Here is a 14,337-nt window from a genome sequence, read left to right on the forward strand (position 1 = left end):
ATAGGCTGGATTCCCCAAGAGAAGCTGGAAAGTTTCACAACAGGCATCCCTCATGGATCTGTTACCTCCATAAATGTGAGAAAAAAACTACAAAAATGGAAGGATGGACAGAACACAAAACATTTCAATAAAGGAATCTCAAGGAATTAATACCTGGTGCAAATATCTTTATTTTGACATTCACTTCACAGAGTTTTTGTTTAAGAAAAGACAGGTTTGGTGCTCCAGCTGAGTATTTATGGACACCATCTTATTACAGTAAAGCCAGACCAGAGTTGCTATCATCTTTGGGGGAAATTTGATCATGTTTCTGAAGAAGTACCAAAACAATTGCATTGGCAGTGATCCAACCAAATTCTAGACTTGATCAAATCAAAAGTCAGTGAAAAAAATAAACTATGAAAGTGAATATTCAAACATATTACATTGATATTTTTGTCAATAAAGAAGTTTACAATAAAAGAATATTAAAGAGCTACATTCAAAAAATAGACACTTGATGGTGTGAAAGGCAAATAACACAAAATGCACTGTTAAATAATGTCTTGTAAATCGTAAAACACTTATTTTCGGGTTTAAATTTGTAGCAACGACTCTTGTTTAAATATGATTGAAAAATCTGGTATTTTTAATAAATAAAACAGAAAAAAATATTTGATTTTGATTCAATCTTGAAGTTTCATCTATCTTCACTAGATGTCAGCATGATAAAGTTTTATCAGACCGGTAGTTTCACATGCGCGCGCTTCATGCACACCATTGCAGTAAGCAAAACGCAGCATGTATTTAAAAATATTAATATTATTATGAGTCATCAGCTCGTGCGCAACGATATAACGTTTAGTAGATGCATATTTAACGTAATTAAGTGATGTAAATAATTATTTTGTCCACAAATATGATTGTTACGTGAGACTGAAGTGCTGTCTCTCACCTGTCCGTGGTAGGGACACGTGTCCCTGTCAACCGGGATCAGGATCGTTCCAGCAGGTCTGATCCCTCGCGGATGACGTCAGGAGAAATGGCGGAGCTGGATGGCTGCGACACATCTCCTCCGGAGTCCCAAGGTGAGCGCCTGCCGACAGGAAGTTTAACTCAACAAACTTTCTAAATATTAAACCCTCGTCAGCTGAGTTGTGGCAGCATTCTGGGTTTGTTTCTCTCGAAGTTTAAACTCTGAATTCCCAGAGTGTAGACGGAGCCGGTCAGTCACGGGAATGGGATTAACTATCAACCAAGTCACCCAACCGGTCGGCTTACTTCACTTTAACACGATATTCTTCATGACTCCCGAAGAGTTTAGTGAAACCTTTGGAATAATTGTTGTTTGGAGACATTTTTAGCTCGTTCTGCTGGGTCAAACACCCGTTGCTGACATTTTAAAGCCGCGCGCGCGCGCGTGTGTGTGTGTGTGTGTGTGTGTTAACGCGACTACCGTCGACAGGTGAATTCATGGGAGATGGTTTCATCTCTTCAGGTTAAACTTTGTTCTCTGCTCTCTGACATGCGTAAATGAACCTTTTATATTCACATATTTACCTTTTTAGAGCTACAAACACGTGGACAACTTAACTCGTTAGCATAAAGTGTGTTATGAAGACATATATTTCATTAGATGTGCTCTTTAGCTTTGTAGCTAATAATACACCAGACAAAATAAACATGGTTATTTAACTAATCACGTGGCTTAATCAACAGACCAAGATACCATTTTTATTCCAGTGAGTGTGTAATTTAAGTAGAGTGAGGAAAAGTTTCTGAAGAAGAAAAAAGTAAAAGCTTATTTCACCTGTAGCCATGCCCCTTGTAGCAAGAACAGGTGTTTAATACCTGCTGTTATTGAGACGTGGATCTATTGGTGTCCTCAGGTTAAAAAATGAATGAAAAGAAGAATAAACTGAACACAGCATTTTTACTTTTGTTGTTTTACAGCAAAATTATCTCTTGTTTTGGTTCTGAACTTTGTTGAGGCTTGCAATTTTAAACTTTTACCTCATCATTTCAATGCCACTAAATGAAAGATAAAACACTTTACTTGGATTCTGTGTTATTTAAAGAAGAGGACATGTTGTTGTTTATTGGTGTTACAAATAAGGACAAATTCAGAGTCTTTTGAATAAAGTATTTAATATAAGGTGTTTAAATAGTGTGTGTTATTATACGCCATCAGCGTTGTATTTTTGCAAAGTATTCTGAGTTATAGTAAAATTTTGTTGTAAGTAAAGCAGCGGTATGACCACCAGGAAATCCACTATAGCTGAAAATCTTCCAAAATAAATATTATGGTCTACTGATCAGTTACTTCTGATATTTATTCTCACTTCACTTGCAGCTAAAGTCACCTGACCTCAGCACATCTCCCAGTTCTGGTTGTTCTATTTAATGCATTATTTACTGTATTTGAATACTGATGTTAATAGGGTTGTCACGGTGTGAAAATTTTACCTCACGGTTATTGTGATCAAAATTTCACGGTTTTCGGTATTATCGTGGTATTTTTTTTAAACGTGCTACATTTTCACACAATTAAATAAACCCTGTATGTCAGGAAATATTGTCCTCAGTTTGTGTCTAAATTTTGCCTAAAATGTGTTATTTTGTAATGATGTTGTTTATTTGTTTACATTTTTCCCCTTTAGTCTTTAAAATACCAATATTTGCCCATAACTTCTTATTTTTTGTCTGTTTGATGTCATCATTTTAAAAGTATTAGATCAGATGATACTCAGTACTCAAGTAGCCTTCTAATCAGATACTTTTTACCCTTACTTGAGTAATAAACCCTATACCAGGAAAATATCGTCCTCGGTTTGTGTCCTTCCAGTGAGCTTTGCAGATGTGGGAAAATGTCATCAGGCGGTAATCATTGTTAAATTCATAATTATTCTCGGAGAGAGACCAACTCTTATCTGCCCCAGGGAGCCCCATAATGCATGGCGTCATTTCAACATGGCGGTGTCCACGACACGGTTTATATGCAGGTAGCGGTGCTGCGGCTGCTTTATATAGCGACTCGTTGCATTCTCCCTCAACCCAAATCATCAGATCACGCATTTTAGCTAAAACGCTAACGTTAGCTTGCCTTGCGTTGACTGTAGAGTTGTGGGTGATGGTCACGCAGATGTGTCTTGAGATTTGAAGCGTTGCTGCCTTTCACAGACTCTTTTTCTGCACGTGCTGCAAGCAGGATAGCCGTCTTCTATAAACTGTCCCTCGGCATTCTTCAAAAATCCAAAAATGCCCATACTTCCCACTTTGTCTTTGAGGGATAATAAATGTCCTCCTGAGCGCTGCTGTCTCCCCCTTTGGCCAATATTTTAGCTTTAGCTTCAAGAAAGTTTTGGTTGTAAACAACAAAGCGCGCATGTGCCGCCGGCAACTTCAGCAGATGATACGGTGGCTGGTAAGGGTCACCGCGCCTGCACCGCAGCCACGGTAAACCCACCGAGATAATAGTTTTTTTTAAAAGACGGTTATTATTATTGTCAACTTTTTTACCGGGATTTACAGCTACACCGGTTACCGTGACAACTCTAGATGGTTTACAAGCACTGCTGGGTTGAATCTTTTGTTTACATCCTACTTTTCCTTTTCCCAGATCCTGACCTCAGAGTCACACTTCATGTGATTTAAACGTAAAACCCTTAATAAGTGCTTGAGTTATTATTGCTTTTTTTTGGCTTAAAGGGACATTGTGGAAGTTTGACAGCCAAAACATGTATAGAAATAATACATTTCTTCTTCAAACATTCTCCTGCAATGCCCTGGTCCTGTAGAATGCACCCTGGCATTTTTAAAATTTTTTTTTCTTTATTTCATTTTTCATTTATTGACATTAAAATAAAAATACAGAAAAAAATTACTACAAGCCAAAAATGAAAAAGGGGACAGAAAGAAGAAAAACTTATGTTATCTGCCCCTTTTAACTAAAATAACATTAATACAAAAAAAAAAAAATTGAACAATATAGTTCCTGGACTGGTTGGCCCACACAATCTCAACCCATGAATCGAAAAAAAGAGAAAATGAGTTACACAGAGAGAAGCATAAAGTTATAGACCTCTATACATACATGTATACACAAATGAATACATAGACTTTTTTTTTTCTTTCATCCCCCCAACCCCCCTTCCCTCACACATTTATGTAACGGATCTATATAAGTTAATCATTTCATTTTTTATCTCTTTTTTTAAAGTCAATATTGTTTTTGCATTCTTGATTTCAGTATTTAATTTATTCCACAATTTAACTCCACATATGGACACTAGGGCTGTCGCGGTAACCGCAAAAATGAAATATCGCAATATGAAGAAGCCCACCGCGCTGCATCATGGGCCACCGCGATTACTGAACTTGGTTCAACTCAGTGATGCATGTTGAGAAGGATGGCTGCACTGGTATCAAAACGAAACGTTACTTCGCTCCTTTGGGAGCGCTTTGGTTTTCAGTACGTCAGCTGCTGCGCAGCCAGAGTCCTTGGCCGAGACGGAGCTGCCACCAGCGGCAAAAATAAATAAATAAATAAACGCTCGGAGACTTGCTGAAGTCCCGGACAAGCACTGCTTCTGCAACCGTCCCGAAGAGAGTTTGAGCCGAGCTGGAGCTCACTCGCTACCTGCAGGAGGAATGCATCCACCCTAAAGAACCCGCCTGACATGGTGGAGCAACAAGCGGGAGAGATTCCCTTTGCTCGCCAGAGTCGCACGCAAGTTGAGTTCGGAAGCGAGCGGGGCCGGACCGGAGCGGAGGTAGTGGAATTTGGGGTAAGTGCAACGAGCGCACCATCCGAGAGGGTTTTCAGTGTTGCTGGAAATGTTGCCCCCCCCCTCTCAGATCCTCTCTCAAAGCGTATGTGGTTAACATGCTGGTTTTCCTTGTGGGTAACAAGGACGTGACCGAGCTATAAAGCACCGTCATTCGTGTGTGTGAAAGTGAAATGATAGTGCCCCGCCCCCCGGCGCGCGCGCGCCCGGTACATGTAATTTTTTATGCTTGATTTTAAACAACTAAACAAAATGGGGACTTGTTTCTTATTTGTTAGATGCTGCAGCCAAATTTGCATTTAAAAGTTTAACCTTCTCCTGAATTTTGTTGTTTTTAAGTTCAGTCGGACTCCGACTGTCGGACAAACAAACGTTACTGCGATCTGTGTTGTTACTGCCCTTTGATCTGCATTCAGTAAAGCGTTATAAAAGAAGGCACGGCAATTTTTAACCTTTTTTAAATGTGTAAACATTATGTTTAGATAGTACTGCAATAAAAAAAAGGACTGCAATAATATCGCACACCGCAATATTAAGCCACCCTGAATCACCGCAGGGGGAATTCCTCAACCGCGACAGCCCTAATGGACACACAATGTTCCTTTATGAGTATCCGATGTCTAGGTGTGTTAAATAATTCATGTCCTTTTAAATCATATTTGCTATGTATTTTTGTAAATCTTTTGATTAATCCTGCAGGTATGTTCCTTTTGTTTGCATTATACATACATTTTAAAATACTGTAGTCCACCAAATCATAGAATTTTAGTGTTTTTAATTTTATAAGTAATGGATTGGACGGATCTCTGTAGTTGCTTCTTGTGATTATTCTTATTGCTTTTTTCTGTAAGATGTAAATGGAATTTGTGTAAGTTTTATATGTTGTTCCCCAGATTTCAATGCAGTAGTTCAGGTACGGTATGATCAGTGAGTTATGTAACAAATATAGTGAGTTATTATCAAGCAACCCTTTTGATCTATGTAACAGTGCAATAGTTTTAGATATTTTAGTTTTGATGCTGTTTATATGCAGTTTCCAAGACATTTTTTCATCAATGATGACTCCCAGATACTTGACTTCTTTAACTCTTTTAATATTAATCTCATCTGTATTTAATAAAATTTCATCATTTGAATATGTATTACCAAATATCATAAAACAGGATTTATCACTGTTTAATGATAGTTTGTTCCCATCAAACCAATATTTTTTCATCTCTGTTTGCATCACTTCTATCATCTGCTCAACATTATCTCCTGAATAGTAGAAAGTTGTATCATCTGCAAATAAGGTGCATTTTAATATATTGGATGCCTCAATGTCATTTATATAAATGATAAATAGTTTAGGGCCCAATACCGACCCTTGTGGTACACCACAAGTAATGTTATTTATATGTGATTTTGTGTTGTTTATTTGAACGTATTGCTGCCTATCGGTAAGATAACATTGTCCATTTTAGGGCCATCCCTGTGATGCCATATTTACTAAGTTTTTTAATAAGAATTTTATGATCCACTGTATCGAATGCTTTTTTAAATCAATAAAGACACTTTATGAGATGAGTTTTTTTGTCAATGGCTTCCGATATTTCTTCTGCTAATTCCATTAATGCCATGGATGTTGAATGATTTGTTCTAAAACCATACTGACTGTCATTTAATATCTCTTCTTTGATCCGGAGTCGGTCAATCCTAGCAATATATAATTTTTCTAATATTTTTGAGAATTGTGACAATAAAGATATTGGTCTATAGTTGGAAAATATATGTTTGTCTGCACTTTTATGAAGTGGTATGACTTTTGCAATTTTCATCCTGTTAGGAAATGTCCCTGTTGCAAAAGATAAATTACATATGTAAGTCAATGGATGAATAATACTTTCTATTATATTTTTTATTAATGTTATGTCTAAACCATCACAGTCAGTACTTCTTTTATTGATGCATTTATTGATAATATTTCTTATTTCATCACTAGTTACTGAACTTAAACATATACTGTTTTATATTGCTTTTGATTTTCTCACCTGTAATATAATTAGTTCTTTTTGGAATGTTTTTTGCCAGGTCAGGTCCCACATTAGTAAAAAAAAAATTGTTAAATTCATTTACTATTTTACTGGTTTCACTAATTTCAGACTGTCCGTTTTCAAAATAATTTGGAACAGTTGAAGCTATTTTATTTCTTTTTATGACATTTATTGTTCCCCAAGTTGCTCAAATATTATTTTTGCTTTCTTCTAATAAATTGCTATAATATTCCTTTTTTTGTCTTTTGATTATATAAATTAATTTATTCTTATATTTTTTGTATTTCCTTTCTGCTTCACTTGTTCTTAGTTTTAAAAAACATCTATATAATGTATTTTTTTCTTACATGCATTCAGCAGTCCTTTTGTCATCCATGGTTTGAGTTTTTGTTTTACAGTTTTTGTCATATTGACTACATAATATTCCTATAAAAGAATTGTAACCCAAGTTTACATCATCAACATATACTTCATCCCAGTTTTGTTGTTCCGGATCTCTTTTTAGTGCATCTATAGCGTTTTGTGACCTGTCCCTTATACGTTTTTCCATTTTCTGTTGATTTTTGATCTGGTGATTTTTATAGACTGTGAAAATTGGCAGATGATCACTGATTTCAGTCATCACTATTCCACTTCTCTCTATCCCCTCTGAAGCATTACAGTGATTCCCCTAGGAATTTTTCCAGCTGTGGTGGTGGTGGGGGAGTGGGGGGGATTATGACACGTCTCACCTTTATGTTAATATTGTTTTATTTGATGTACTCCACTCTGAACTGCACCAATCCAGCAACTGCTGCATTTTAATAACTAGTATTAAAGGTGAATACACCAATATTTGCACAAGAATAATTTCTGTTTTAAACTCTCAGTGACACACTTTGCAGGGGGGATTTGGCATTTAATTTTTCTTGGCGTCTGGAAAAACATCTCCTTTTGCCCCCCTTTATTTGACTTTCTGCCCCCTTTATTTTGGTCGAAGATCATTACTGGGCTGGCCCTATTAAAAACGTTCTACACCCCTGCTTAGTAGACTTAATGAAGTATTTTTAAGCCAGTATAAAAATGACTGAAGCACAAATTTACATATTTGGCATTATTGGCCAATATTTTTTATTTAATTTATTTGTTAAGAACATCAAGATGCATTACAGCGAACATTATAATAAGCCGGGCGGACACTGTGCGACTTTTTCACTCGTAGCACTCAGTTTCAGCTCAAACTGTACGACTTCAGCGCAGGGTAGATCTCACGAGTCATGTGCTCACACTGCACGACCCAGTTCTTGGATTCGATTTGACTGCTCACACTGTACGTCTGGTAGCAACACGTCGGTCCTAAAAATATGCTAAAAAGAGCAGTTTTTACACAACACGTCAGACTTTTTTGTCTTGTCTTGCCTGTTGTCCTTCGGGAGTGCTGCAGGAGGACACACAGGGATTTATGGGAGTTGGATGAGGAAAACGAAATAAAGAAAGTAAATCTGTGTTTCGTGATCAGTTTAATTTGACATGAACACGAAAAAACACGCTTTCTTGACAACCTTTGTGAGTAAAAAAACTTGTAGAAATAAAAACGAACAATGTGTGTTATTAGGGAAATAGCGAGCGAGCGGTGTTAATGCAGGATTGCGCATGCGCCGTGAGCGGTTCTGATACTTTTTGGGTTGCAGCCGCTCGCTGCGCCGCTTCAACAGTGTGATACCCTCACGAGGGACGAGCGAAATATCAAACACTCCAGAAGTCCGTGCGAGCTCACGATTGCTGATTGGTAGCTGGTCACGTGGTGTTAATCGCCTCTCGTAACCCCCTGTACACTACACGACGCTCGGCGCAAAACTCGCCCCGATCTTGTGGATTCTCGCATGAGTGGAAAATCGGCTCAAAAAAGTGAAAAAGTCCCACAGTGTCCGCCCGGCTTTACTGTCTGTGTGTGTGCGTTGATGCCTGGGCTGAGCTGACGGAGCTCCCGGCTGCAGTTTTCTGTGTAGGGAGGGGCGGGCGCTTTATCTGACTGGCCAATCACAGAGCGTGAAGACAGTCAGTTACCCAATGAGGATTTCTTTCAGCACGATTACAGATATTTATGAGTTTTACACTCGTTTCATGCTTGTATTCGTCAAAAATGCTTTATCCGTACGCTCATAGCTGTAACCACCCTGCCCTGCCTCCTCCTCCTTGCTACCTGCCGGCTGTGATCACAAGCAACAACACAGTAGTTCCCGCTGCTTCTTCGGGAAACAGCGCAAAAAAAAAAAAACATCAATAAAACTTGGTATCTTGTAGGCGTGGCGGTGGGATTTCAGCAGTGGCGGGCTGCCACGGCTACGCCTATGTAAGGGAAACACTGCATTAGTAAATATATTATCTATAATTGTTAAGCAATGCGCATCAATTCTTGTTGGTTTGGTTATCAGTGGAAACAGACCCAGTAGATACATTGAATTTATGAAGTCGTTTGCTGTCCTTGAATTGTTTACATTTTCCAGATCAACATTAAAGTCCCCACACAGAAATACATCCTTGTTACAGATTCCACTCAACATCTCAGTAATTGTATTTGTACATGTTTCTACACAAGATCCAGGCGCTCTATAGATACAACTTATCATTATGTTTTTTTGTCTTTTCAGAGATTATTTCAATAGTGATCATTTCCATTACATCTTGGATGGCTGTTGACATGTTATGAATGACTTTTCTTTTTAAATTGTGACATACACACAGTGCAACACCACCACCTCTTTTATTATTCCGATTCATAAAGTACATTTCATACCCCTCTATTTGTACCTCCTCCTCATCTCCTTCTTTTAACCATGTTTCTGTTATAGCAATGATTTGAAAGGTTTTTTTTTTTGTGTTAAATAGTCCAATATTTTAGAGTAATTGCAATACAAACTTCTACTATTGAAGTGAATGATCGAGAGTGTACCTTCTGTCAAAACTGAATCACATAGTTCTATTTCTAATTTTTACTGTGATTGCCTGTTTTTCTGTAAAATCACAGAAAAAGAGAGCTGCTCGGGTCGAGCAGGCTGCTTCATGCGCGTTCAAGCTCAGGCATAGCCCGTAGCATTTGCTATCCTTAGCTTTAGCAGCAGTGAGAGAGGTAGTCGATGGTGCCAACTCAGCGACTTTGTCGCTGTTTCTAATGCCTAGTGACAAACCTAGCTACATTTCTGAGGACCCTTAGCTACTTTCTGTAGAACTTTCTTCTAGATATTTCCTGCAAATTAGCAACAAAATTGCCATTTTCGCTTCAAACTCTTCTTTGGTTTGACGTTTTTTCAGCTGTTATTAAGGATGTAAAAGTTACAGATGCTATGGATGTTACTAGAGTGTAGCTCACCATGTAAGATGTATGACTCTCATGCAGAAGACCTGCGTTTGATTCTGGGTGTGAACATAGTTCATTTAGAGTTTATTTTTTACATTAATGGTATATTTTTTTACAATAAGATGCCCAAATTTTTATTTGAGACTCGCCGAACGGCATTGAATTCACAGATAAAAAAGATGTGGGTTCAACTTTCTTTTTGGAACAATTTTTCAAGCAAGGGAAGATAATGATCTGAGCATGCAGGAGGACAGACCCATCATAAGCGAGGGCTGCTCGATTATGGCAAAAATAATAATCACGATTATTGTGACTGAAACTGAGATCTCGATTATTTAAATAATTGAGATCTCAATTTCAGTCAAGATTTCAGTTGACGATTTTTCAATTTATGTCGATTTTATTTGTTTTTATTCTGTCATAAAATTGCACAGGGCACAATCAGGACAAAAATAAATAAGAAACAAGATGATCACTAAAATAACTCCTGATTCCCAGTATAAAAAGACCAGTATACTTTTAGCTCATAGTTTATGACCCAAGGGCTATAGACCTTGGTTTAACTCATTTAAGTCTAACCAGTACAGACCCAAATAACAATATCTTGCAAATACTGACAAAAAGAATTATGCAGTGGCATTTATAAAAAATACATGCAAATTGATGTTCACAAAATGTTGCATAATATGTATTTAGTTGTGTCAAGGTGCTGCAGGAGAGTGCGCTATCACTGTGTCCTCAGAGAGATTAGTTATTATTTATCAGAGTGAGGAACTTATTTCTATCTATTTCTACTTTATTTATAAACTATTTATTCACGGGTTCATCAGTTAATGTAATAATTGTCCCAACCACAGCTGCACCCCCCACCCCCCAACCCGATTTCACAGCAATCGGGCAAGCTGCACGTGTGTTTAGCACGCCGCACGCGCACATTTAGCTGTTTTTAGCGGCTCAGGAGCCCGCAGTTACGGTGTGTGCCACTCACTGTGGTTAGCCGGCTCTGAGAGCCGTTTCTTTAGTGACTGACACATCACTGCATCATTCCCTTTCCTAATGTCCTGAAGAACGGTCCGGAGCGCAGGCTGAGTTTTTAGCTAACCTGCAGGAAATGTCAACGACAGTTATCCAGAAAGTAGCTAAGGGTTACCAGAGATGTTTCTGAGGTATTCGCTAGATACTTTTAAGATTTAAAAAGTCAAGAAGGGGATCTGAAAAGCTGTTAGAAATAGCGTCAAAGTCGCTAAGTTGGCAACACTGTGAGGAGTGCTTCATTTGCAACTCGGGGCAGCGCAAGGAGCAAATAATCTACTTGTTTTGTTTTCATTATCGTTCAAAACTCAGATCGTAATTGAGATTAAAATTCGATTTATTGAGCAGCCCTATCATAAACCTTTGTCGGCTGTGCTGAAGAGAAAGGTACAGAACCAAATTATTTAATTAATTAGCTGCGCATTTTCCTGTCCTCTGTCCTCCGGGCCACACACACACACACACACACACACACAAGGGACTGTCTCAGCTGTTATTTTCGTTAGGGAGTGTGCACGTACAGCATGCGCGCCTCGTGCACGAGCCTACTATTGAAGCTGCAGTTACACTTTTGGCCTGAGGGGGCAGTCGCGAGCATAAAAATTCAAAACTCTGTAAAGTCCCTTTAAAGGACATTTAATAAAAATATGTTCCCCCTTTGTGTTTGATTCCCCCTCTCAGTAGGTGTGAGGGGTTTGTAGCTTCCCTTATCAAATTAAAGTTGAGTGTAAGCTTATGGCATTGCTGTGTTCTGCAGGAACAAAGATCCATTTACACGTGTGTGTGTGTGTGTGTGTGTGTGTGTGTGTGTGTGTGTGTGTGTGTGTGTGTGTGTGTGTATGTGTACTTGTCTTTATAGGTTTAAGTGGACACATTTTAACTTTAACCTGTACTGTGTGGACATTTTTACATTGTGGGGACATTTTGCTGGAGCACACATTGTGAAGCAGTCAAAAACTTGATCTTAGAGGTATGGTGTGTATTAGCTTTTAGTCTAGGTTAAGGTAAATGGTAAATGGCCTGTATTTGATATAGCGCCTTCTAGAGTCCTGGAACCCCCCAAGGCGCTTTACAACACAACCAGTCATTCACCCATTCACACACACATTCACACACTGGTGGGGATGAGCTACAATGTAGCCACAGCTGCCCTGGGGCGCACTGACAGAGGCGAGGCTGCCGAGCACTGGTGCCACCGGTCCCTCCGACCAGCGACAGACTGAGCGGGGCTCGAACCTGCAACCTTCCGATTACGGGGCGAGCACTTGACTCCTGTGCGACGGTGGCACAGAAATAGAACCCCCTTGGTTATGGTTAGGGTATGGGTTAGGCATAGTGAAGTCACTAAAATGAATGGAAGTCAATGGTGGTCCACACAAACATATGAATACAAGTGTGTGTGTGTGTGTGTGTGTGTGTGTGTGTGTGTGTGTGTGTGTGTGTGTGTGTGTGTGTGTGTGTGTGTGTGTGTGTGTGTGTGTGTGTGTGTGTGTGTTGGTATTCTCTATGGAGATGAGGCAGCAGATTTAGTGCTGAATTCCTTTTGTAATTTATGACATTAAATATAATTTTTTTCATCTTAAATATTGAGGACTCATCTTGCAGAGGCTCATGTGCAACAAGAAGCAAACTTGTACCGGTTTGTTACTTTACTGCTCTGCGAGAGAATGCATTTTAAATTATTATGATGGATTTTTATCCTTTTGTACATTAGTTTTCTACCTTAAAGCTAGTTTAGGCTCATGTTTTAGACATTTGTGATGTTTACATTTTTATTTTTCACTCTTTCCTAAAACTTAAACACTTTGTGCAAACTCAGGTGCAGATTATGTACAGCACTAGAGGAATGGATAGTGCTGCATTTTTATCATACATTGTATGTTATTGCTGATGCCTCTTTAAGTTGTGGATGTGGGTGGAGCCACAACCCATGTGCTCTTCTGACCATAGAGAAGGCTCCAGTACTGCATTATTTGATTTAATGTGCGCATAGGAGCAATAATCCTGGCTGCATCGCGGTCTGCTCATCCTCCGTGTCACCGCTCCACGCGCTGCTGTCGTCAGGGAAACCCATTACTTTGTACCGGCTCACTTTCCACTGCTGTATTCGCATTGAATATTTTATCAGCTCTAGTGCCCTCTTTTCCCTGTGTGTGTGTGTGTGTGTGTGTGTGTGTGTGTGTGTGTGTGTGTGTGTGTGTGTGTGTGTGTGTGTGTGTGTGTGTGTGTGTGTGTGTGTGTGTGTGTGTGTGTGTGTGTGTGTGTGTGTGTGTGTGCGCTGTAAAGTCATTGGGTGTGTGATCTGATTCTCCTGACAAGTTTAGATTTACAGAATAGACGTTGCGGGGGAGAATTGAGGAGGAGCAGGAGGGAGGTTGCAGTAGGAGCGTCCACAGCAGAGGAAGCATCATTTCAAGAGAGCTGGAGTCAGAAGTGCAGCACTTGGAGACATCGACTGAGCCACTTTTGTGGATTATGACTTTTTTTTTTTTTGCTTCAGTTCAAGAGCTCATCCTCAGTGTCTCTCTGTACCGGGCACTGTCATCGCTGGCAGAATGGATAAGGCACAGTGAGCTGCTCTGTTTCTCTTATCACTGCATTGTTTTTTTTTTTGTTTTTTTTTTACTTCTGTTCATAGTTTTCATTTATCTTATTTTGTCATTTGGTACTTTTTACTCATCCGGACACCTTTTACTTTCCTAATAAGAAGCCATATCTAAGCAGCTGTTAGCGTTTAGCTCTTAGCTACCTCATCTTCCCTGAGAGGACAGCTTTTAGGAGTGATCCTTACGACCATAGTCCCCTGGGACCCAGGACTGAACTGCATCATCACCTACGCCGACCCACTGCTGCAGAGTGGGATGGACAGGCTAGCACCAGGGCAGGAAATGCCAAAAGGGAAAGGACAAAAAGGAGGAGGAAGTAGATCTTCTTCAGACAAGTGCAAGCTGAGGAAGACTGACAGTCGCTCTGCTATACAACCACTTTTTACCATAAATGAGGAAGAGGAGGGGCTGAAACAGAGAAAAGCTTCCAAAACGAAGAAAAAAGGTATGGCGGAAAATATGGAAACAAAACTTGATGAAAGTTAATTCTCATATTTGGCTTCTGCTTGCCTTTTGGAGCTGTTTAACTTTACAAAAGTGATCAAAAGTTTTATGAAGGGCAG

At 39.2% G+C, this 14,337-nt stretch overlaps 1 protein-coding gene across 7 annotated transcripts in view; it reads left to right on the plus strand.

Moving 5' to 3' along the window:
* Positions 1–949: 949 nt before the first annotated feature.
* Positions 950–14,337, plus strand: part of map7b (microtubule-associated protein 7b) — an 85,199-nt gene continuing 71,811 nt past the window's right edge. For 2 of the 7 annotated variants that reach the window (XM_054747833.2, XM_054747835.2), the window contains exon 1: positions 13,408–14,219. In XM_054747833.2, the coding sequence (XP_054603808.2) occupies positions 14,030–14,219 (190 nt within the window). In that variant the 5' untranslated portion in view covers positions 13,408–14,029. Of the gene's footprint in view, positions 1,068–13,407; positions 14,220–14,337 lie in introns of those variants that run through there. The other 5 variants (XM_054747834.2, XM_054747838.2, XM_054747837.2 and 2 more) reach the window with 4 other exon arrangements.

The sequence above is a fragment of the Nothobranchius furzeri genome, chromosome 2, assembly GCF_043380555.1.
Source record: "Nothobranchius furzeri strain GRZ-AD chromosome 2, NfurGRZ-RIMD1, whole genome shotgun sequence".
Classification (NCBI taxonomy): domain Eukaryota; kingdom Metazoa; phylum Chordata; class Actinopteri; order Cyprinodontiformes; family Nothobranchiidae; genus Nothobranchius; species Nothobranchius furzeri.